The sequence below is a fragment of the Tamandua tetradactyla genome, chromosome 12 (assembly GCF_023851605.1).
Source record: "Tamandua tetradactyla isolate mTamTet1 chromosome 12, mTamTet1.pri, whole genome shotgun sequence".
NCBI classification, from domain to species: Eukaryota; Metazoa; Chordata; class Mammalia; order Pilosa; family Myrmecophagidae; genus Tamandua; species Tamandua tetradactyla.
In genome coordinates this window covers 80,027,204-80,049,370 of record NC_135338.1, presented here as the reverse complement: position 1 = coordinate 80,049,370, position 22,167 = coordinate 80,027,204, and the positions used below count along the sequence as shown (strand labels likewise).

General features: G+C 41.5%; 1 protein-coding gene across 1 annotated transcript in view; it reads left to right on the top strand.

Annotated features, from left to right (window-relative positions):
• Positions 1–22,167, top strand: part of LOC143652400 (neuronal acetylcholine receptor subunit alpha-7) — a 103,433-nt gene that overhangs the window by 37,045 nt on the left and 44,221 nt on the right. Inside the window, exon 3 of the mRNA XM_077123998.1 lies at positions 12,745–12,789. Within this exon, the coding sequence (XP_076980113.1) occupies positions 12,745–12,789 (45 nt within the window). The remainder of the gene's footprint in view (positions 1–12,744; positions 12,790–22,167) is intronic.

Below are 22,167 nucleotides of genomic sequence, written 5' to 3'. Positions count from 1 at the left end.
TTATCTTTAGTGGTACCTGCCTGCCTGTCTTCCTTCCTTCCTTCATTGCATTTGCTTGCTTTATTTCCTTATTTATTAATTAATTAATTCATTCATTCATTCAGCCAGCCAAACCATGTCCATGTAGCTGTCATTCTAGTTTTTCTCATCTTTCTCATGTCTGCCCACCCACAATTTTCATTTTTTGTGCAATAATGGGGGTAAATTATTTTTCATATCCTTCTCTTCTTATCTGTGGCTGAATTTATTCATTTTATTAAACCCATTAATCTACATAATTTGCAGAAATATTAGAAAATTCAAATGATAAAGAGAAAGTTACTGCGTTTAAATCTTGTTCCTACCTTCCATTCCCATATCACATCCCCTTCCCTTCATATCAGCCTCTTAATCCACCAGTATACCAGCTCTACACTCAGAGCCATGCCAGGATCCTTTTAACCCCAGTCATATGTTTCGAGGACTCCAATTTGATCATATATGTGACGCATTCTACTTTTATGAGCAAAATCAAACATCTCAGTAAATGGGTGAGTTCAGGTTTCAGAATAGAGCCATTCATATTCCATGTAATGAGAGCAAGAAGATACTTTGGGCATGTTCTGTTGGAATGAAATGGTCCATGGGACTTTCAAGGGCTTTCATGGCAAAGCCAAATGGGGCCCTAAAATATGTACTATGACTTGATTCCTTATAGAGTTCATTGAAAAAACCTGATGTAAAAGCTACATGAATTTCTGTAACTAAAGCACTTGCAGGTTTGGTGGGTAGCTCTGTGTGTGCAGTTGTTTCTTTTAGTCTAGTCAGATATACCTTGTTTCATGTTCTTTGTTGTAAATAGTGAAATAAATGCTTGCTAAATGGTTTGGTTATGATGACAGATGAAGTATAAAAGAAAATTTATTATTTCTTCTCCCTTCTCTCTCCTCCATTCTACTGTCTCCCCTGACATTTGTAACTGACTTTAATGAGATTTTGTACTGTTTTTAACTTCATATTTCATATATTTGTATTGTTAGTGAAATGATTTAAGCCTTTGCAATTTTGTGATGGAATGAATGTATTTTGTATATGGAAGAATATCAAAAATGTCTTTTTGGGATCCAGAGGATGGAATGCACTGGTTTGAAACTGTTATGTACCCTAAAAAAGCCATGCTCTTTTAACCCAATCTTCTTGGTGCAGATTTGTGGTGGGATCTTTCAATTAGGTTGCTTCTGTGGAGGTGTGACTCATCCAATTGTGGGTCAGAACTTTTGATTAGATTTTTCCATGGAGATGTTACCCTGCCCATTCAAGGTAGGTCTTAATTACTTTACTGCAGTCCTTAAAGAAGCTCACAGAGAGAAAAAGAGTTCAGAGCTGATACAGAGAGCAGATGTCTAGACACAGATATTTGGAGATACTGAGTTAAGAGATGAAACCCAGAGTTTGTCCCAAAGAAGCTAAGTAAGGACTCACAGATGCTTAGAGAGAAGGCCACTGGAGTCCAGTAGATGACAAACATGTGCCTTCCCAGCTGACAGATGCTGGCTGCCTTTTCTCTGATAAGGTATCGTCTTGTTGGTGCCTTAATTTGGACATATTCATGGCCTTAGAATTGTGACTTGTAACTTAATAAATCCCCTTTATAAAAGCCAGTCCATTTATGGTATATCACATTCCCACAGCGTTAGCAAACCGATTCACTGAGGTTTCAAAGAGAGAAAAAGCATGATACAAGAATAGGAGGTTCAGATCTGTCTCCCTGAATTGGAGAGCTTCTGAGTGTTTTTCAGCCTCTTGGCCAAGGCAAGCTCATGATAATGAATCCAGTGACTTGAGAAGATGTTGTTAGAGATAGTCTAATTATAGAGGATGTACGGACAACTTACATGCTTGGTCATAGGACATATGTAAGGAAAATTGTGGCTTAATTTCATTATAGGTGTGATTTTTAGTATTTCAGTGAGTCATAATTTACTATAGGTTCAAGTTTTGTGCTACTGGGCATATCAGCTTTGGTTAGACCCGGCCCTATCTAGTGCAGTAAAGTAGTAATTGGGATGGGTGGGCTCAGGTTTCTTCATTAGTATACATTAAGGGGAGCTTTAATGGAATAGAAAGATGTTTATATTATAAAACTAGATAAGTACAGGGTCACTAGTTTATCATGAGGCTATTCAGTTACAGTTACAAAGCGAAACATTAAGACATCTGGGCTGCAGTTCAGTGAGTTATAACAGTTACAAGTTTTTGCCTTTTGGCTATATCACAATATATCAGAAAGCTAATAAACATCTAAGTAAAGTTCAGTAAGCTATAATTATATTTGTTAATTCTCGGTTAGAGTCCAACTGGCATTTATACTTATTTATCTTTACTGTATTTATGTCAATAAGGAATTACACACTGTCTTGTCAGAAAAAAAAGTGCTATACTTTGTTCTGAATTCTTTAAATCCCTTAATCCTTTCTCTTTGCAGTGCCCCCTAAAATCACCCTGTCCAAATAGAAAACAATATTCTAGAACCGATCAGGATTAACTTTGGTAGTTAAAAATAGAATTAAGTTGAAAAGTAACTCTGTTTAGAGAGCTCTAGATGCAGAAGTCTTTCCAAGGACTGTAATTTCTGCCTCAGTAGGGATGTTTGTAGCCATGTCTACAGTGTTAGGGGTTCTCAGCATGCTGCGTTTTAAAGGGTCGTAGCATAACCTGTTTCCTTAATGTATCAGTATTTTACATTACAGTTAGAAATAAGTATATATCTGTTAATAGTTCATTTGTGATTAAGGAGTTCCAGAATCTTAGTATGAAATATCAAAGTTCCTTGGAGAACCCCTCTGCCAGGATAGCTAATGTTAACAGATCAGTATTTAAGGCTTGAATGAAGTCACTTTGGACAAAACTCTTTTTTTAAAAGATTCACATTTTGCATTCATATAGTACAGAATAACCATTAACCCGTTGTGGTGATTTGGAGCTGTATGCACCCCAGAAAAACATATTATTAAATTTAACCTATTCCTGTGGGTCTGAACTCATTGTAAGTAGAACTTTTTGATGGGGTTACTTCAGTTAAAGTATGACCCACTTCAGTCAGGATGGGGCTTAATCTTTTATTGTAGTGCTTTATAAGGGAATGAAATTCAGACACAGAGAGAAAAAGCTACAGGAAACAAGAAGCTGAAACAGAACCCAAAGAGAAGACCAGGAAGTGCCACCATGTGCCTTGACATGTGGCAGAAGGAACCAAGGGTCACCAACAGCCAGCCTCAGAACACCAGAGTCTTTGGGGAGAAAGCATCACCTGATGGTGACTTGATCTGGGCATTTTCTCAGCCTCAAACCATGAGCAAATAAATTCCCATTGTTTAACCCCACCCATTTCATTGTATTTGCTTATACAGCCTAGGGAAAAAAAAAATTAATAAAGTTAAATGTTGACGGTTTGATACATGAATTTAAACCTTGATTTCAGTAAGAATAAATAAGAATTTTTCTTCCTTTACACATGAACGTAAAATCAGAATAATTATGTGACACCCCTAAAGTAGGGTGTCAGAAAGAGAGAGAGAGAGAGAGATGTTGCCAATTTGGACCAATTCTTTAGGGTTTTTCAGTAACTTTGCATCTGAGGAACTTTTTTCTCTGGATACTTGAAAGATAGAGAAACTTACTAGGTTCCTGGCACTTTTCCTTGTCCTATTTGCAATATTCCAGGAAGATAGGTATTACCCCCATCTTTATAAATAAGGAAATGGAATCCAGAAAACTTCATGCAGCAAGTGAGTAGCAGAGTCCTTTTCTGCTTGCAACATCTAACTTCCCATTGTATCCCCAAGATGTAAATCCTGAACAACAAAATGACAGCAGAGAAGATGGAGCAGGACTCAGTATCCTGAGACAGCTAAGCCCTGAGATACAAGGATGTGAATGTTTTAGTAATGCCAAGCCTTACTCTAGCAGCTCTCAAACTTTTGGTACCTGGATCCCTTTACTCTCTTAAAACTTATTGATGATCCCCCAAATTTTATTTGAGTTTTATCTATGAATACATTTAAGCTTACTGCTGATATCATGTTACATAGCCTCTGGAATACTCTGCTGAATACTTGGGAGGAAATGAGGGTGAAAATGCAAATGGATTCAAACTCTTGAGAAAAAAAAATTTTGACCTCACTGATCCCTTGAAAGAATCATGAAAATCCCAAGGATTCCCAGACCGTATTTTGAGGAACTTCTGTCCTATACAAATACCGAAGTAAACTATTTTCTGTTTTCCTCATCAAGGGGCTTCATGCTTCCAAGTATGTAAGTATTTCTTTGTTACAGTTTTGGGGTCAGGATCATGTAGTGATTTGAAATACAGATGTCTTAGTTTGCTGGGACTGTTAAGACAAATGCCACACAATGGGTTGGTTTGAACAACTGGAGTTTATTGTCTTGTTTATGGTTTGGAGGCCAGAAATCCAATACCAGGTGTGATAGTTAGGTTCAGGTGTCATCTTGGCCAGATGATGATGCCCCGTTGTTCTGTTGCTGTGGACTTAAATCATCCGTATGTGAAATACGTATATGACTGATTACATTTACTGTCAGCTAAGGGAAGTGCCTTCCACAGTGAGTGAGGTTTAAATTCATTAGCTGGAGGCTGAAAAGAGAGAGGTGAGAAGAGAGCTCAGCAGCTCAGCAAACCTCATCTCAGCACTTGCGGCTCAGCCCAGATGTTTGGAGATGCAGAAAGGAATTACCCTGGAGAAAGCAGTTTGAACCCAGAAGCCGGGAGGAAAACCCAACAGATATCCACCGTGTGTGCCTTCCTATATGACAGAGAAAGTGAGAAGAATGCCAGCTGCTATAAATTTGTAACTAAATAAATCCTCTTATTAAAAGCTGATCCACCTCTGGTTGGTTGCATTCTGGCAGCTTTAGCAAACTTAAACACCTGAGTATTAGCAGGGTTTGCTTTCTTCTGGAGTCTGTAATAGCCCAGCAGTCCTCCCTCACCTGGCAGTCTCTGTCTCTGTCTCTGTCTCTGTCTGTCTGTCTCTCTCTCTCTCTCTCTCTCTCTGTCCTTTTGTGCGACCCTCTGAATTCCTCTGACTCTCGGCTTCCATTTCTGTGTCCAATTTCCTTTACTTTAAGGACTTAAGGCATATTGCATTAAGGTCTTCCCTCATTTGGTTTGGCCTCACCTTAACTAGTAATATCTTCAAAAGTTCTATTTACAAATGGGTTCACACCCAGAGGACAGGGAATTAGCACTTGAGTATGCCTTCTGTGTGTGGAGGTGGGGGCATGAGTCAGTCCCCAACACAGGGATTGAACTAAACACATAGGGCTCGGATCTCAGTTTTTATGCTTAGTTGTGTGACCTGGGGCTAGGAGGACCAGGAGCTCATTTTGTTTTGTTTCACGACTGATGTCTCTATGTCCCTCCCCTTAAGCTCACCACAAAATGTTCAGACAGAACAGTGATTTGTAAAGCTAAATTTGAAAGTTCGCCTCTAGTCCCCGTAATTAATGGAGAATAATAATAGTACTAACTTCGCTGGGTTGTTGTCACAAGGCCTAAATAGTTTAAATATGTATGGATATGTATGTGTGTGTTTACCTTAGAAGAATGCAAACTCTGGTTAAGGGTTAGCTATTTTATTATTAGATATATCACTTTCTGATGCCCTCTGTGGTGAAGGGCTTGTTCTCCTTTTGCCATTTTTCTATTAGATTGTCTGTCCCTTTCTCAATAATTCTGTAGTAGTTTCTTTCTTATTTGGATATGAGTCTTTTGTCAGACCTGGTATCTGACTGACTCAGGGAGAATTGCAGAACAACAGGCTAATAATATGGTTGGAGTGAAGATTAAGTTAAGCAACAGAAGTAATCTCTGTTGCAACGTATGGTGTGCTACAGAAATATGAATTTATATTGCCCAGGGATTTTTTTTTCTGGAAACATGAATTTAGGCATATTTAGAGCTCTTCTTATTAACTTTTTTCAGCTTCACAAAAGCAAAATGTGTGATGGGAGTTCTCTAAAATAATATTGAATCATAATATTGCACTGTAACTTCCAAAAGAACCATTGCTGTAGGAACACAAGATAGTACTTAGTTTCTGAACAGTTATACTATAACATAGATAAGTAATGATTCAGAGAGATTGATTTTAAGACACGTAGTCACTTAAATCAGTGTATTCTTAATTGAAGCGTTCAGATTAAACAACAACAACATCAACTGACCACCTTCTGTGGGCTTTCCTTTACTGCAAAAATGAGGGGTGTAGACCAGTTGACTTTGGGGGTGTCTTGGTGCACTGGACCCTGTGTTTCCATTAAGCATGTGAGTTCTGTCTTCTGTGTTTTAGTTCCAGAGGAGCAAAGCAGCTTAGGCCATGTGGGAAGCTCTGTGTGTATGTGTGTGTGTGTGACCAGCCTCTGGCCATGAGTAACATTTCATGGCTAGTATGACTTCACTTCACACTCCACCAGCTCCAGAAAGGGGTCAAGGCAGCTGCTATTACCCCATTTCCCTAAAGAGTAATTTGAAATCCAAAGAACCAATATGCCTGGGGATTAAGGAGCTGTGATTAGAGCTTGGTGGGTCTTTTGCAGACCTGGACACTGCTTCTTCCCTCTGTCCTGCTCTCCTGCCCTCTTGGGTCAGAACCAGTGGCCTGAAGGTTTCAAATCATAGATACCCATTTTCAGTGTGTGTGCTGCTTATTTCTTGCCAGGTCCAAGGGAAGGGTGGAATGCTATTCTTTAGGAGCTTGCACTCAGTTGTCTATTCAGTGATACTGGGGTCAGGGTTAGATTTCATCACCCTACCCCACCCCCAGCTGATGATCCCAGTTTTGAACTTGTGAGTGAAATGACTGCTGAATTCATTTCATCTGCAAGTTCGTCATTTTTGAACAAGTTCAAGTGCTGCACAAGAGGTTGATGTCATTAGTCTGTGGAGGAGAGTTGGGGTGAGAAGGAAATTCCCCCTGGGATGAGGAACTGGATCATGTTTCCTGAGTAGATTCTGGACCATAGGAGTTAGTCCCCCCCCCCCCCCAATGTGCTGCAATAGCTGTATACCACAGCTCTCTATCTGTAGACTTTCCAAATTCACTTTTTGGTCCACCTGTTCTCATTCCACTTAATTTACTCCCAGTGTGCATGATGGTTTGCAAACACTGACTCCATGAAGGTGAATGCAGAGTTGAAATAGTGCCTCCAGTCTGCTGAGCAAAAAGCTCCATCAAAAAGCTGGACATGCATGGATACATGGTAGGCATCCTGGGTGACAAGAAGGCCAGGAGGCTGGAACTGAGGGCGGGGGATGGGAGTAGGCATCAGTGTGAGGGAGGCAACCAGGCCAGCAGTTTACTGTATTGGCTTACTGAAGCCACTGTCTTAGACGGCATGACTGTAGGGCAGATTGCAAAGGGATGTAAGTGTCCAGCCTCACCATCCTTTCTGGGCAAGAACTCATGATCAATGGACCCCATTCTCTGTTTCAACAACTCTGGAACTGGTTACCAGAGTTAGTGAAGCATGCTGGACTAGGGTTAGACAGGAAAGTTCTTCCTTGCCTTGAACTTTACATCTTCCTCCTTATTGCCATAGCTTCATCCAGAGCAAGGTTCTAACTCTTCAATTCCATGAAGGCTGAGAGAGGTAAGGAAGCTGCAGAAGAAAAGTTTGAAATGACCAGAGTTTGATTCGTGAAGTTTAAGGAAAGTTTATGTTATGTCTCCATAACAAAAGTGTAAGATAAATCAGCAAGTTATCCCAAGGATCTAGCTAAGATAATTGATGGAGGTGTCTACACTTAACGACAGATTTGAAATGTAGACAAAACAGCCTTCTATTGGAAGAAAATGCCATCTAGGGCTTTCATAAGTAGAGGGGAGAAGTCATTGCCTGGCTTCAAAGCTTCAAATGACAGGCTGACTCTTTTTTAAGGGGCTAATACAGCTGGTGGATTTAAGTGGAAGCCAATGCTCATTTACCATTCTGAAAATCCTAAGGCCCTTAAGAATTATACTAAATCTAAATCTACTCTTCTGTGCTCTATAAATGGAATAATAAAGGCTGCATGACAGCACATCTGTTTAAAAAATGGTTTACTGAATATTTTAAGTCCACTGTTGAGACCTGCTGCTCAGAAAAAAAGATTTCTTCCAAAATATTACAGTTTATTGACAATGCACCTGGTCACACAAGAGATCTGATGTAGATGAATGTCGTTTTAATCCCCTCTGCAGCCCATGGATTAAGGAGTCACTTCAATTTTCATGTCTTAATATTTAAGAAATACATTTCATAAGGCTATAACTGCCACAGGTAATGATTCCTTGATGGATCCAGGCAAAATAAATTAAAAACCTTCTGGAAAGGATTCACCATTCCAGATACTATTAAGAAGATTCATGGTTCATGGGAGGAGGTCAAAATCTTAACATTGATAAGATTTTGGAAGAAACTGATTCTGCCCCTCATGGATGACTGAGGGGTTCAAGATTTCTATGGAGAAAGTAACTGCAGATGTGGTAGAAATAGCAGGAGAGCTAGATTTAGAAATAGAACCTGAAGATGTGACTGAATTGCTGCAATCTCATGATAAAACTTAAATGGAGAAGGACTTGCTTCTTATGGATGAGCAAGGAAAGTGGTTTCTTGAGAAGTAATCTACCCCTGGTGAAGATGCTGCGAACATCATTGAAATGGCAACAAATAATTTATACTATTACATAAACGTAATTGATAAAGCAGGGACAAGATTTGAGAGGATTGATTCCAATTTGGAAAGAATGGCTATTGTGGGTAAAATGCTATTAAGCACCATTACATGCTACTGGGAAATCTTTCACGAATAGAAGAGTCAATCGATGCTGCAGACTTAATTGTTGTCTTATTTTAAGTAATTACCACAATCTCCCAGCCTTTAGCAACCAGGACCCTGACCGGTCAGCAGCCAACAGCACTGGGGCAAGGGCCTCCACTAGCAAAAAAGATTAGGGTTGTTGGTAGGCTCAGATGATGGTTGGCATTTTTGAGCACTAAAACATTTTTTTCATTAATGCATGTACATCATTTTTAAGCATAGTACTATTGCACACGTAATGGACTATAGTATAGTGTGAACATCACTTTTATATGCACTGGGAAACCAAACAATTAGGGTGATTCACTTTATTGCAATATTTGCTTTATTGTGGTAGTCTGGAACCAAACCCAGAATATATTTGAGATATGCCTGCAACTAATAAGGAGCCTCCCAGATAGTGTTAGGGTGAGAGTGAGAGGAAGATCAGGGGCTTGTAATCAGAGAGGAGGCTATCTAAAAGAAAAGAGGAGGGATCAAACTAAAGGAAAGTTAAGACTCTCTTGGACTCTCTGCAGGAGGTAAGGCTGGGATGGTTCTGAAGACCATGAGTCTGGAAAGCAAAGTGGAAGAGGGTTTGGATCGGCATATAATCAAAGGCATCTGAGCCCAGGGAGCAGGGGCCACCTGGAAAGGCCTTGTGGATGTGCATGATCACAGTGAGGCAGCGAAGGCAGTACAGCACTTATGAGCCCTTCCTGGGGCATATGTTTTATTCTGAATCTATGAGAAGGCATAGATTCACAACAATCATTGTGTCAGGAGAGTGGAGGAGGAGCAAGACTGGAGGTACAAAGGGCAGTTAGTGGAATGTCACAGCAGCCTATGAGGAAAAGAATGAGGGAGAGTCTGAACTCAGGTTTAGTGGGTTGGGAGTGCGGATAGATAAGAGAGGGATGTAGATCCATAGGAGGAATGTGAGAGGGATGTAGATCCATGGGACTTTCTTCAGAAGCAGATGGGGAATGGGAGGAGAGGAAGAGAGACCCAGTGCTGGCCTACTTGTGGAACAAGGAGAGGGAGGGATGTGGGTTTGTCTGCCAGCTGGTGGATGCCATGAAGGAAGGCAGCCACTACTGCAGACCCTTTATAGCTGGAGTCCCTATTAAAATTTCCAGGAGACCCCTGAGAGAGGGGGCTGTTGGCCAAGAACTGTTTTGCAGATAAGGGAAAGAGGCTGAAGTCATTGCCCCTTCCATGTAGTTTTATACAAGGAAGGCCTGGATGAAGCCTCGACAAGCAAGGTGGCAGGCATATCCAGGCAAGCAGGGGCCAAGGGACCAGGATTGAGGGCTGGGTGCATAGGGTGAGTATAAGGCGGCTTTATGACTTTGGGCATATAAGGCCATATGGGGTACAAGCGAATGACTGCACCCCTCAACACTCTGGGTTTAGTCTGTCTGCCCATTTTCCTCTCTGATGGTCCCCTGTCCATTCCTTTGCTAACCCTTGTCACCATTTCTAATAATAAATGCATTACTATTATAGACGTATTGTGATGGTTGATATCATACTACATCCCCCTGTTTTATTTTCTCTGAGCTCAAAGGCAAGGTCTGTTCAGTTCCGTTTGTACAAGCTGGGTCCTGCCTAGTCCCTGGAATAGGAAGTGCTCCATAAATGTTTGTTGATTGAATGAATGAATAGAAACTTAGCTGGACTAGATTCCATATGAAGGGCTTAGGTGCTGCATTAAAGGTCTTTTGACTTGATTCTTTGCACATTGGAGAACCATCGACATGTGAAAAAAGGAAGGTGATAGTATGATATTGGTGGTCAGAAAGCCACATCGGGAGACAGAGTGGAGGACAGACTCTGTATGTGGGCAGGGAGTGTGTGTGTGTGCGGTGTATGGGGCATGCCACACATTGATGGTAGGAAGCAGTGTGGGGACTCTTGTCATAGGGCAGATTAAGGATGATACGGTAGCCTTCCTGACTGATGCTTTTCTTCTGAAGGAGGGCGGTTTATCAGCTGTGCTTCCTTAGAACATGGGGGGTCCTCTATGGCATCTTTGCACCTTTAGGATGGTGGCTGGCTGCATCTCATCATTGATTACAGTTTGAAATGCTGTGCTTTGGTCCCATGCTGCCACATGCCGGAGAAATTCATGTTCAGTGCAATGAGTTTTTAGTTAGAATGTTGGAAAGAAGAAAGCCTTTTAATTAGATTGGTAGTAATTGAAATCCCAAACCACAGAAGCCTGTCTGTCAGAAGATGAAGACACAAAAGCAACTAAAAGATGGTAAGGCACCTAAATGGAAGACTAGCTGATTTTAAGTCTATTAAGAAACAACTTCTTGATAAGTTGAAGCAACAGATATTTGTCCTGAAAGAGTTTAACAGTGCTTTCAGATGGTATCAGCAATTGAAACTGGAAACAGAGCACTCATGCTATTTCAATTTATGGCTCTGCCATTTTCTCAGTACAGAGAAATGTGAGCTCTAGAACTTCCTCTACTGCAGAAATACTGGTGGTTTCATTTTAGAAAACGGGATGTATTTTTCCTGTCACTGAATTGGCAGCTTCTTCGAGACATGGTCCCCAGCCTGGTGCATTGTCCCATATCTTTCCCCAAGCAGCCTCATCTTCTGTGTAGGATTCCCTCCTCCACTGCAGTCCCCAGAGGTGCCCAGGGTGTGAGCGGCTGGGGGAGGGTCAGCTTTTTACATGTTTAGCATTTTTATTTTAATGAGAGGCAGCCTTTATTTGGCATTTGCATCCCCTGCCCTCCATACCCCAGCAGATGCTGTGTTCTTTCTTCCATAGAGTCTTTTTGTGTGTGTGAATGTCCTTTAGAATCAGGCAAACTTGTTCTAGCTGGAGTTGCTGGTGGTCTCAGCTTCAGGACACAGCTTCCTGGGGCCGTTGAAGAGGGTGGCAATTGCTAATTTGCAGAGTTCTTAATATTGGCATTTAATAACAGTGTTCTCGAACTATTGCACAAATCATGCCCATTTATCTCTTTGAGTGTTGGCTTTTGCTCAGCTCTTTGGGCTTGATCAGCCATGATAAAACGCTGGAAGACTGGCTTTGACTCGCATCCCTTTTTAGATGTCCTGTGCATGTTCAAAGCCATGGTTAATGTAATATCCAGAGCTACTTGTTTAGTGCATAGGTTCAGTGTTCTGCTGGATCCCACCCTTATTTTGGAAAAGTGGGAAAATGGACTTGAAATCAGAAAGACCAAAGCTTGTATCCCAGGTTCTTGACTCAGTGATTCTCTGTCCTTGGAAGTGTTACTTCATCTGTCTCACCTGGGCAGGACTCACCTTGCAGGGTGTTGTGTGTCAAGGGACTAGCATGCTGCCGGGTAGATAGAGGAAGAAAGAAAAAAAAAAACAGGAACCTAGGAACCGGCAAGAACGAATCAGAGCTGGTCCCACACAGAGCCGTCAGCACCGTCAGCACTGGAAACATCAGCCCAATGCACAGTCATGCCCCCTTGCTTAGGGAGGGAAGAATAAAATGTTTTTACTTATTCAAAATCGAATAAACTCTGGTCATAAACCTGACTTTAAAAAATTACAATGTCTACCCAATTTTCTGGGATTTTTAAGAGTATACATTTAAATAAAATATGAAAATAGAAATGCACCTAAACATGAACTGGCATCATCTCTGGATGAGGAGGTTGCAGGATTTTAATTTTCCTCTTTATGATTTTCTGTCTTTCGTAAATGCTCTACAATAAATCCGTGTATCCATTTCCGAAAAAAAAAAATTTAGAAGCTTAACTCTGGGGAAATGCTCCTTGCCTATATTTGGAAGTACTTAGGGCACTTTAATTTCCACAAACAACCATTCCAACACTCAGATTCCTATATGAATAACTTCTTTTGTAAACCATATGCATCATATTTTGCTTTTTTCTTTCTTTTAGGATGAGAAGAACCAAGTTTTAACCACCAACATTTGGCTGCAAATGGTAAGTTAAGATAATGACTGTCCTTCTCTGGGTCTTGAGCTGCTGATGTTTGATTTGCAGGGAAAGCTGTAGTCCGTGAGAAAAGCCAAGGCTCGCCGTCACCTCTGGCTCTATAAACACCAACAACTGTGCAAATTCTTTGGCCTTCGGATGTATCACACCACATCCTGCAGTGCTCAGCATGTTTGTATTTTACAACAGGGTTATTTGGGGAAATTTCAAAAAATACTTCAAACAAGACTAGTCATCAGATGCAAGGCTGCGTTAGATGTTCATTGCCTGCAACATAATTTATTTGTCTCAGTCCCGACTGCAGTGCTGTGGAGAGCCTGCCTTGTTCTCCTGCCCTCCAGAGGGGCTCATTAGCATCAGATGGAACCCCACCTCAGGGAGAGGCTGAGTACTTCCTGCTCCAGGAACCCCTAAAATAATTCTGAAATGCTCTATTCCATTCACAGATTTTTAATTTTACATCTAAAATCCTAACTTAAATTTAATTAGTTGCAAATGATGCAATGTCCAGCAAATTATCAATCTCGGCATTTAAGAATAGATCTACTGATCTCTAAGTACCCTAATAATTTGATGCCCATGTCATTCATTTTCAAAAAAATATGAAGCCATTCTTCGTCAGATATTTTACATGGTTCCATTTCCTCTGCGCTTGCATTTGAATTCCACTTTCCACACATTTCATCCTATGATAATACAATTTCATTTTTGAGAGTCTTTTATTAATCATTTCATCTGGGTTCTCTCAAATGCAAATAAATACATAAAAGTATTCCTTTAGACCATAAGAGTTAAAGCTTTTTTTTCTTCTGGAATGATTTAGGATAATAATGATTATTAGTACATAATTCATCAAGGTGGCATGGATTGTAAATTTTGATAAATGATTACGAAACCTAAAAAGTATTGGAAAGTTTCCTCTTTGGGGCAAAGATGGGTTTTCTTTTAAATTAACTTAAGCGTCATAGGTGAGCATTTCTTAATATTAGAACTGAGAAGATGATACAGGTTTCACTATCAATTCTATAACTTTTTAAAAATAGATATGGTAAGATTACAGTAGGTAATGAAAGGCACTTGTTATAGTAATACTCAGTTCTTTGCACTTCCAGATCATATGCCAAAAATGATGTAGTTTTTATCAAATGTATCCGGTGACAACTTCATTCATTTCTCCTTCAGTTTTGTTGAAAACAAAGAATTAGAAGGATTAAAACTCACCTGACCTGTGAAAATATTTGTCACCCAATTATAGGCATAATTCCCACAGACACTGATATCGAATGCTTAAATTGACCCTTTCTTTGGTTCTTGGAACAAAGTCCCAAAATAAGATTTGGAGTAAAGGAGATCTGCCTCTCTTTGTAAAATGGGAGAAAGGGGAAACTTAAAAGTGGGTGCCAAGGATCTTCCCAGGCAGTTCTTGGGCAGGCTTGTTTTAGTGGAATACATAGGGAGCTGAGAGGTAGTAAACAGAACCACTTAAACTCTCAGCTGTTTGCCTCCGGGGTATGCTTAGCTGGTGTGAAGACCACTTGCAGAACTTACTGATAGTAAATAAGGTAGGAACCTTTGGGAGTTTGCCCCGTGCAGGAAGTTACAGTGACATTCTTCACTGTGTCTCCCATCCCCACATCCGTCCTCCCAGCACCTGTGCCTGGGTACGCTAGTGTCTCCCCCTATGTCATGGATGGGAGATCTACACGTCCCTTCTCTGCCAGTCTGTCCTCCTGTGGACAAGGTCCCTTCCCCTTGTGCCTGCCGAGAGCCCCTCTTTAACAGGTGATCCCTTGCCTCTTGCACCTTCGATGGTCTCTGGAAATGGTGCTCATCAGCATACAGGCTTAGTACTCTATTTTCCCCCCACCCATTGCCCTCCTCACCTTTACAGAAACTTCCTCCAAAGGATTGTCACTTCACTGTGCCCATTTTCCTGTCGCTATCATCTGGCATTCTCCATCATCTGGCTTTTTTTTTTCTGCCACTCCATTAAAATATCTTCTGGTGAGCAAACCAAGAACTCCCAGGTTGCTAAAAGCAATGAATATTTTTCCCAAAATGTTTGATGAGAATTTTCAAACAGAGAGTAGTGAAAGAATTTTGCAGTGCACTCCCATCTGTCCCCTCCCAGCTTCCATAATTAGTTTTTGCCGTCCTTGCTTTATCACACATCTGTCCAACCACCCATCTTTCTATTGATCTGTCTTATTTTTTAATGCCTCCCTTCTCCCAATCACATCATTGGATTTGTGACCAGAGCCCATATTTGTGTATGCTTGTTTTACTTTATCTAAGGTAGAATTTACAGACTGTGCAATACAGAAATCTTAACTGTAGTATTCAGTGGATTTCTAGGAGTGCCTTCAGTGTGGTAACCAAACCCTTGCAAGAGGCCAAACTTTTCCTTCAGTGCCAGGTGATTCTCTAGGTCCCTCACCAATCAGTACCTGGGAAGAGCCAGTATTGTTCCATTTTTTTCCAGTGATTAATTTTTCCCCTTACCTTACTCACCCTTTCACGGACATTCAGTAGAGCCGATTGTCGCTCTTCCCTGAACCTTTTCTCCACTTACTGTCTGGAGTAACTCTCCTGTTAGGTTTTCCTCCTAATTCATTGTCCACTATACCTGGTTTAAAGTACTAAATTTATAAACTCACCTGTCTAGACCAACTGCCTCCCTTCAGTCTCCACTTGGGTATCTAATAGGCCCTTCCAAACTTAATATGCTCCAAACCAGCTCATCCCGTCCCTTCCAGTCTTTGCTCTGTACGTAAACGGCAACTCTATTTGCCCAACTGTTCAGACCAAAAACCCCGGAGTCACCATTAACTCTTGTCTTTTGCACCTGACTTCTTAACATCAGCAAGTTCTGCCAGATCTACCTTCAACATCTATCCAGGATGGAACCGCTTCACATCACCTCCCGTGCTTCCATCCTTGTCTAGTCCAGCAACATCTTTCACCCTGATTCTCTCAAGAGCTTCGCAACAAGTCTTCTTGCTTCAGCCTGTCCCTCCTCTGATGAGGCCTCTTCTCAATATAGCAGGCAGCATGATTGCAGTACAAGAAAATGAAGGTCTAGCCACACTCCTCTCAGCTCTTGTTTCACTTGGCCTTCAGTACCCTCCCTGCCTGACCCTCTCTCCCAGCGCTCCAGCCCTTGCTCTTTGTGCTCACTGTGCTCGCTCCCTTTCAGATGTTCTGTACCCATCACCCACGAATCTGCTTACTTCAGGGCCTCTGTCCTGCTACTCTTTCAGCCAGGAAGGCTCTTTCCCCGAAGCCACTTGATTGGCTCTCTCACTTCCCACTGGGCCCTTCCTAAATATCACTTTTTATGATACCTTCCCTCACTTCCTATATATTGCCTCCAAACCTCCCTGCCTCTACCCTGCCTTTTTCTTTTCCTTACCCTGCTTCTTTTTTTTTTTTGCCCCAAAACATTTATCACTATCTGACATTCTTCATATTGAGTTGTTTATTTTTTGCTGACTCTGAGTCACTATCTCCCTGCACTTCTGCCTGCAATCTGGACAGCAGGGCTCCAGTTTGATTTGTTCATGCTGCGTCCCAGGGCCTGTTTCCCTGCCTCCTTTGTATAAAAGATACTGCAAAGCTGTTGAATGAGTGACCAAAACAAAAACCAAAGGTGGCTCTAAGAGGGATCAAGATATCATGATACAAAATAAAGCCATCCCTCCCCAAGTAACATTTGGACACTTTAGTGTATGATAAAACTCTGGGAACTCAGGGGAATGATGCAAATGTTTACCTTTTTACCTGAAACTGGACATTTCCTGTGGCCTTTAGGATATAGAGCTGCTGTTGACATTTTTCTTACAGAGGAAGAGGCATGTGTGATGGACAGGCCTAGCTCCCTGGCACTGAGATTCCCTAACCCTTGCTAACTAAATAATTGATCTTCAGCAACATAGAAACTTTGTCCAGTTTCTTTTTAAGGCTGTTAGTTTCCAGGAAAAATGTAACTGGATTATTATTTACTATATCAAGTACAAGTCCTCCCTAAATAAAACACCCTTGCTTGGAAGATGTCACCAGAGACCTCAAAAATTCATCCAAACACAGCTTATTTCTAAATAAGACTTGACTTTGCCAAAACTTTTGCAGTTTGCTTTGTTTTGAAATTCACCTCTTTATCTCTATTAAGCATATCTTCTTCAGCACTTACTATGTGGAAGGCATAAACTAGACCCTGTGAAGGGACCCAGAAACATAGAAAACCCAGTTTCCATCTTCTCTTAAGCCATTGACAGTCAGACTGTGTAATTTACACACTTTAAAAAGTTAAAGTAACAGAACAGAGTAGGTAACTCCACCAGAGATGCCACAGGAGGTGGATTTAGTGGTGTAGATTTGGGGGCTCACAGGCCGCACGTCAGATTCTCTGCTTTTGGCATCTAGCATGTGACCTTACAAATCCGGGTTGATACATTTATCTGGAAAGTGGGGCCTACAGCTTATATCATTGGTAACTCTATCTCTCGACTGAATTTTTAAGGGATCTCAGAATCTTGGGTTTAAAACAGAACTTAAAAGTTATCTGATCTGGGGGTGCAAGGATAGTTCAATGGTAGAATTCTTGTTTGACATGCAAGAGACTCGGGTTCAATTCCTGGTCCATGCATTTCCCAAAAAACAACCCACAAACAAGCAAAAGCAAACAAACAGACAAAATGGTGCTGCAATAATGGGGTACTCATATGGAAAAATAATGAAATGTGACCCTGCCGTATAGCATACAAGAAGAAAGTTATCTAATCAACACCTGGTCCACTGCGTGCTCCTTCTTCCTGTGCAGTGTTTCAGCATTTAAGCACGAATGTGGGAAGCACAGACAGAGTGGACCAGCTGCACTATCAAGGACAGGTCCTGGGGAGCCGTCCCAGGACCACTTAAACAATCATCATGCTGACTCCTGCTCTTTTTGTTCCTGGTCCCTGACCATCCTGGTCTTACTTCAGCCTGAATAATGGATGTGTATAGTAATGTGAAGCCCAATATTGAAAGCTAACAGGACCATAATTCTAAACACAGGGCAGAAATGTGGACAGGAGGTTGAAAGCAAGCCAAGGAAATTGTTCTCGGCATTTGGTTTTACCCTCCCAGAGAGTTTCAAGTTGTTGAATTTCTCTTCTGAAAATCTGTGAATCAGTGTAATCTGATTCCTTAAGGGAATTTAAATGTTGAGTTCAATTCTCTGTAAATGATAGATTCTCTATTCATTCAAAATAAAAGAGACAGAAAGTTTAAAAAAATAAATAAATAAATTTAGAATTCTCTTTGACTTGCTGTTGGTTGATTTTGTTTTCCTTCCTCTCACTTGCCCTTGATTTTGTAGGACTTCTAGATGATTGAGATAACCTGAAGGAAAAGAAGGTTTCTGATCTTTGTTTACCTCTACATTCTGAAGAGGAAGCGGTTAGCTTATTTTCTCTGCCAGTTAGTTTTATGATTTTGGGGAAGCCTGTCAGACATAATCTGATTTCATCGATGAGAAGCAATGACAAGTCATTTTAGTTTCTGAAGAGAGATTTGAGCTCTCCGGAGACTTACATTTGCTTTTAAAAAATCTGTCTTCTCTTATTTTGGAATCCTGACCATTCTTTTGGTTTTGAATTTCCAAGCCTTTTTATATTTATTCTCTATTTTTGTGCCTTCTGATGCTAATTATGGAACTAACAGCATTCACATCGTAGAAGCTTAGATTCTAAATCATATTTATTTTTAAAATACTTACCTTTTAATTTCTGTGTTCTTCATCACCTTATCTCTGATACATAGAAATGCCACACATCATGCTTGTAGATAAGCCAGCAGCTTTCTTTAGGCCATAATAACATCCCGTGGTTAAGGATGATGTTGTAATCATTATCTCATTGAGGGTGATGGGGGTATGGAAGGCAGAAGGAGGCCCGCTTTCCAACTCTGAGACCAAAATAGTTGACTGGAAGAATTTAAAAAATATGTATTATTTAAAAGCAAAGAACACTTCTTTCCCTTCTTTCCTTAGTCATATTCATTCATTATCTATCTATCCATCTATCTATCTAATCAATCCTTCCTTCCTTCCTTCCTTCACTCCCTGCCTCCGTCTTTCTTCCCCTTGCTTCATCCTTCCTTCCCTCCCTCTCTCCCTCTTCTCTGTTTAACTATAATGCTTCCATGTGTTTGTGTGTGTGTGTGTGTGTGTGTGTGTGTGTGTGTGCAGGCTGTGTTGAGTTTCCTATTGGCTCAAAGCAGGCTCTCAAAGGGCCCTGGTCTCACCCCATGGAAGAATTGGGGATTCCCAGTGTGCGCTCTAGATGCATGACCCCTCTCTCCCTGTGTGTCCCCTGGCAACCTCCCACACTCTGCTCTTGAAGATTTAATGAGAAGGAATCACACAGAAATGGATGGGAGTGCAGGGAAGGCACGGACTATCTAAATGTGAAGATTTGGGAGCATTGGCGTTTCGAGGTGCTTCTTTGATAATTAATACTTATTTTCAGGTGCCTAGCACAGGGAAAACATGATGGGTGCAAACTGTACAAAGTTATTATTCGGGGTTGCTGCCCCCAAGAGACCTACATCTGCAGGGGTAAGTACTTTGAGAGGATAGATAACTTCTTTCTGGAATTTGTTTGAAGATTCTTGTCTCCATGGATTGCTGGAGATCCTTATAGGAAGCCTAGTGGTAGGAGTAGTTAACTGATAGGGACACAGGGCTCAGTGAGCTTTGATGGAGGGTGTGAAAGTGGGACACACAGCAGGTGCTTCTTTATGTGGCATTTGTGACAACTGTTATCACCAAGAAGCTGCTCTCTTTTCTCCCTTTGACTACAGATTGGCTATGACTGCTCTCACATCCTACAGGATTTCATAAAATGGAGCTCTTATTTTTTTAAGCCATCATTTAATGTGTGCCATTTTACTGTTAACTGCATCTCATTACATAATCCCATTTCGTCCTTACAGTGTTGCGCTTTGAGGAAACTGTGGCTCAGAGAGGGTAATTTACCATATTCAGGCTCACACAGCTTGCTCTGCCAGAGCCTTAGTGCAAATCCACATGTATCTGATTCCAAAGCTCTCCACAGCCTGCCTTTTTGCACTGAGCGTGGGGAGAGACTCAGGTTGGCTGTAGGAAAACAGTGTGAGCAGCTGGGCAGCACCTTGGGGAGGATGTGCAGCCCAAATGGCAGTATTGGAAGGTCTGTAAGTGCGAAGAGGTTTGATTGGGTGGACCAGTTCTTGTAGGGCCCAAAGATCACCCTGCTTGAGGCTAAATAATGTGATTCTGAGTCTAAATCAGTGACATACTAGCAGTGACACACTGAAAAGACCTAGCTTCTCTGTGCCTCCATTTCCTCCTGGAAACAGGAACAGTGATCATGCTGACATCCCTAGATTGTGGTGATCCTAGGTAAATATATGCACAGTACTGAGCAAGCAAAGTGGCTGTGATGCTGACCCACATGGTACAGCCAGCTGAGCAGGAACATTGGTCATGAAAAGAGGCAGAGATGTGAAATCGTGGGGAAGCCGCATACAGCTGGGATGCGATGCAATTAAAAGAGGCTTAGGCTTGGTCTGACCAAACACTCCAATCCCCTTGCCTTCCCTCCTTCTGCAAGTCATTTAGGTGAGCAAGGGGAGATGAGCTTCTGCTCACCACACCCCATTAATGGGCAGTTCTTAGAATTTACGGTCCTGATCAGGAGGATAGTAATGGTGAAACTGACAAGCTCTGGGATTGTGAGTTCCCAAACCCAGAGAGGTTTCTATGGCGAGATATAAGATACTGTTAAAGCAAGAGCAGGGGCTGGGTATGGAAGAGCTCTGTACCCAGAAACAGAAAATAAAGAAGGGAGGGTGAGGTAAATGCTGTGGAGGGTACAAGCTGAAGCAAACCTAGTTTGGACAGCTCCCAGGCATTCCTTCAGAACAATCAGAACAAGGCAGGCCCTTTCTCAGCATGCCTTCCCCTACCTTCCCTCCCCCCTGCCCCCACATATCTAATTAGTGACCTTAGTAGGGCAGGTCTCCATTCTAGATGCCTGAGATGGTACTTCCATGCATGATACATTAGCACCTCATTCTCACAGGGCCATGGTTGTAAGATGTTATTCACTGGATGATCCCTTTTGTCCAACTTTAAATATTCCCAAAACTGACAGCTTTTCGAGCATGCTTATCTGCCCTCCTAGGAGGACAGCTGCATATCTGGAACATGCCCTTTGACTTCTTGCCAGCCTCAATAGCTCAGCCCCTGCCCTGCAATTCCGAAATCTAACCACTCTGAAAATTAACATTTTCTTTCTTTCTCTGGATGTTGCTGTTATAACTTTGTTCGTGCTCATTTGATGTAAATCAAACTGAAGCCAACATAAAATCAAGGCATTTAATTGTCTTGCTTACTGTAAATATTCCTGTTTTCCTGCAAAGATGATGATGTGTTTGGTTTTGGGGAGCTGCCCTGGTCGCAGCGGAAGGTGTTGCATCTTATTCCTTCTAAGTCTGAGAAATACTGGGCTCTGGAATGCAGTGGACCCTGGGAATTGGATAAGTATGAGGCCCAACCTTTGGTCTAACGTGATTATGGTGCATTTGTAGAAGCTAATCCCAAGCCTCTTGTTCCCACACCCCAGCTAGGGGTTGCCTGTTCTACACAACCTGCAGGGTGATCCCATAGAACAGACTCCACACAGCACATGGTTCCAGGAAGGGTTGGTGGACATGGTTCTGGCAGGGATGACCCAGGCACTGGCCTTTTTTTAGCAAGGTCCACTTGAGAACCCAGACAGCACCTGACACCAAGGAACTTCGCCCATGGGTTTGTGCACCCCTCTTGAATCCTCACCCTCATCTGTGTGTCCTGATTCAGTGTTTGGCTGCCAAGGCAAATTTTGGCATCAGCAGCCCTACCCTAATAATAAAATAAAAATCTGAATCTGAAAACTTTTTATTAGAAGCCTTTGAGAGCTTCCCATGCAGTTGTACAGTAATATTTCATGGAGATAAATAATGTATATTTCTCCAGTTTGTCTCTTATTCCAACTGAAATAAGCAGCTTTTTTTAAGTGTCCTTACAGTGGAAACTGTGAAAACAAAACAGTTATTCATTTGGCAGGACCAAATCCTCAGCTGCAGGAATGGAATCCTCTGGAGTATGTGGTAGCCAGAACTGATGAATGCTACCCTCTGGATGTGGTCATGATGACAGCAGGGCCTTAAATATGATTTTACTTATTCAGAGTCATTTTGGAAGAGATTATTATTCCCAGTTTCCTTATATTTTATTGATGGCAACTCAGTTATAAAAAGAAGTGTCTGGAACTTGTTTTGGCTTAAACTTACCTAATGATC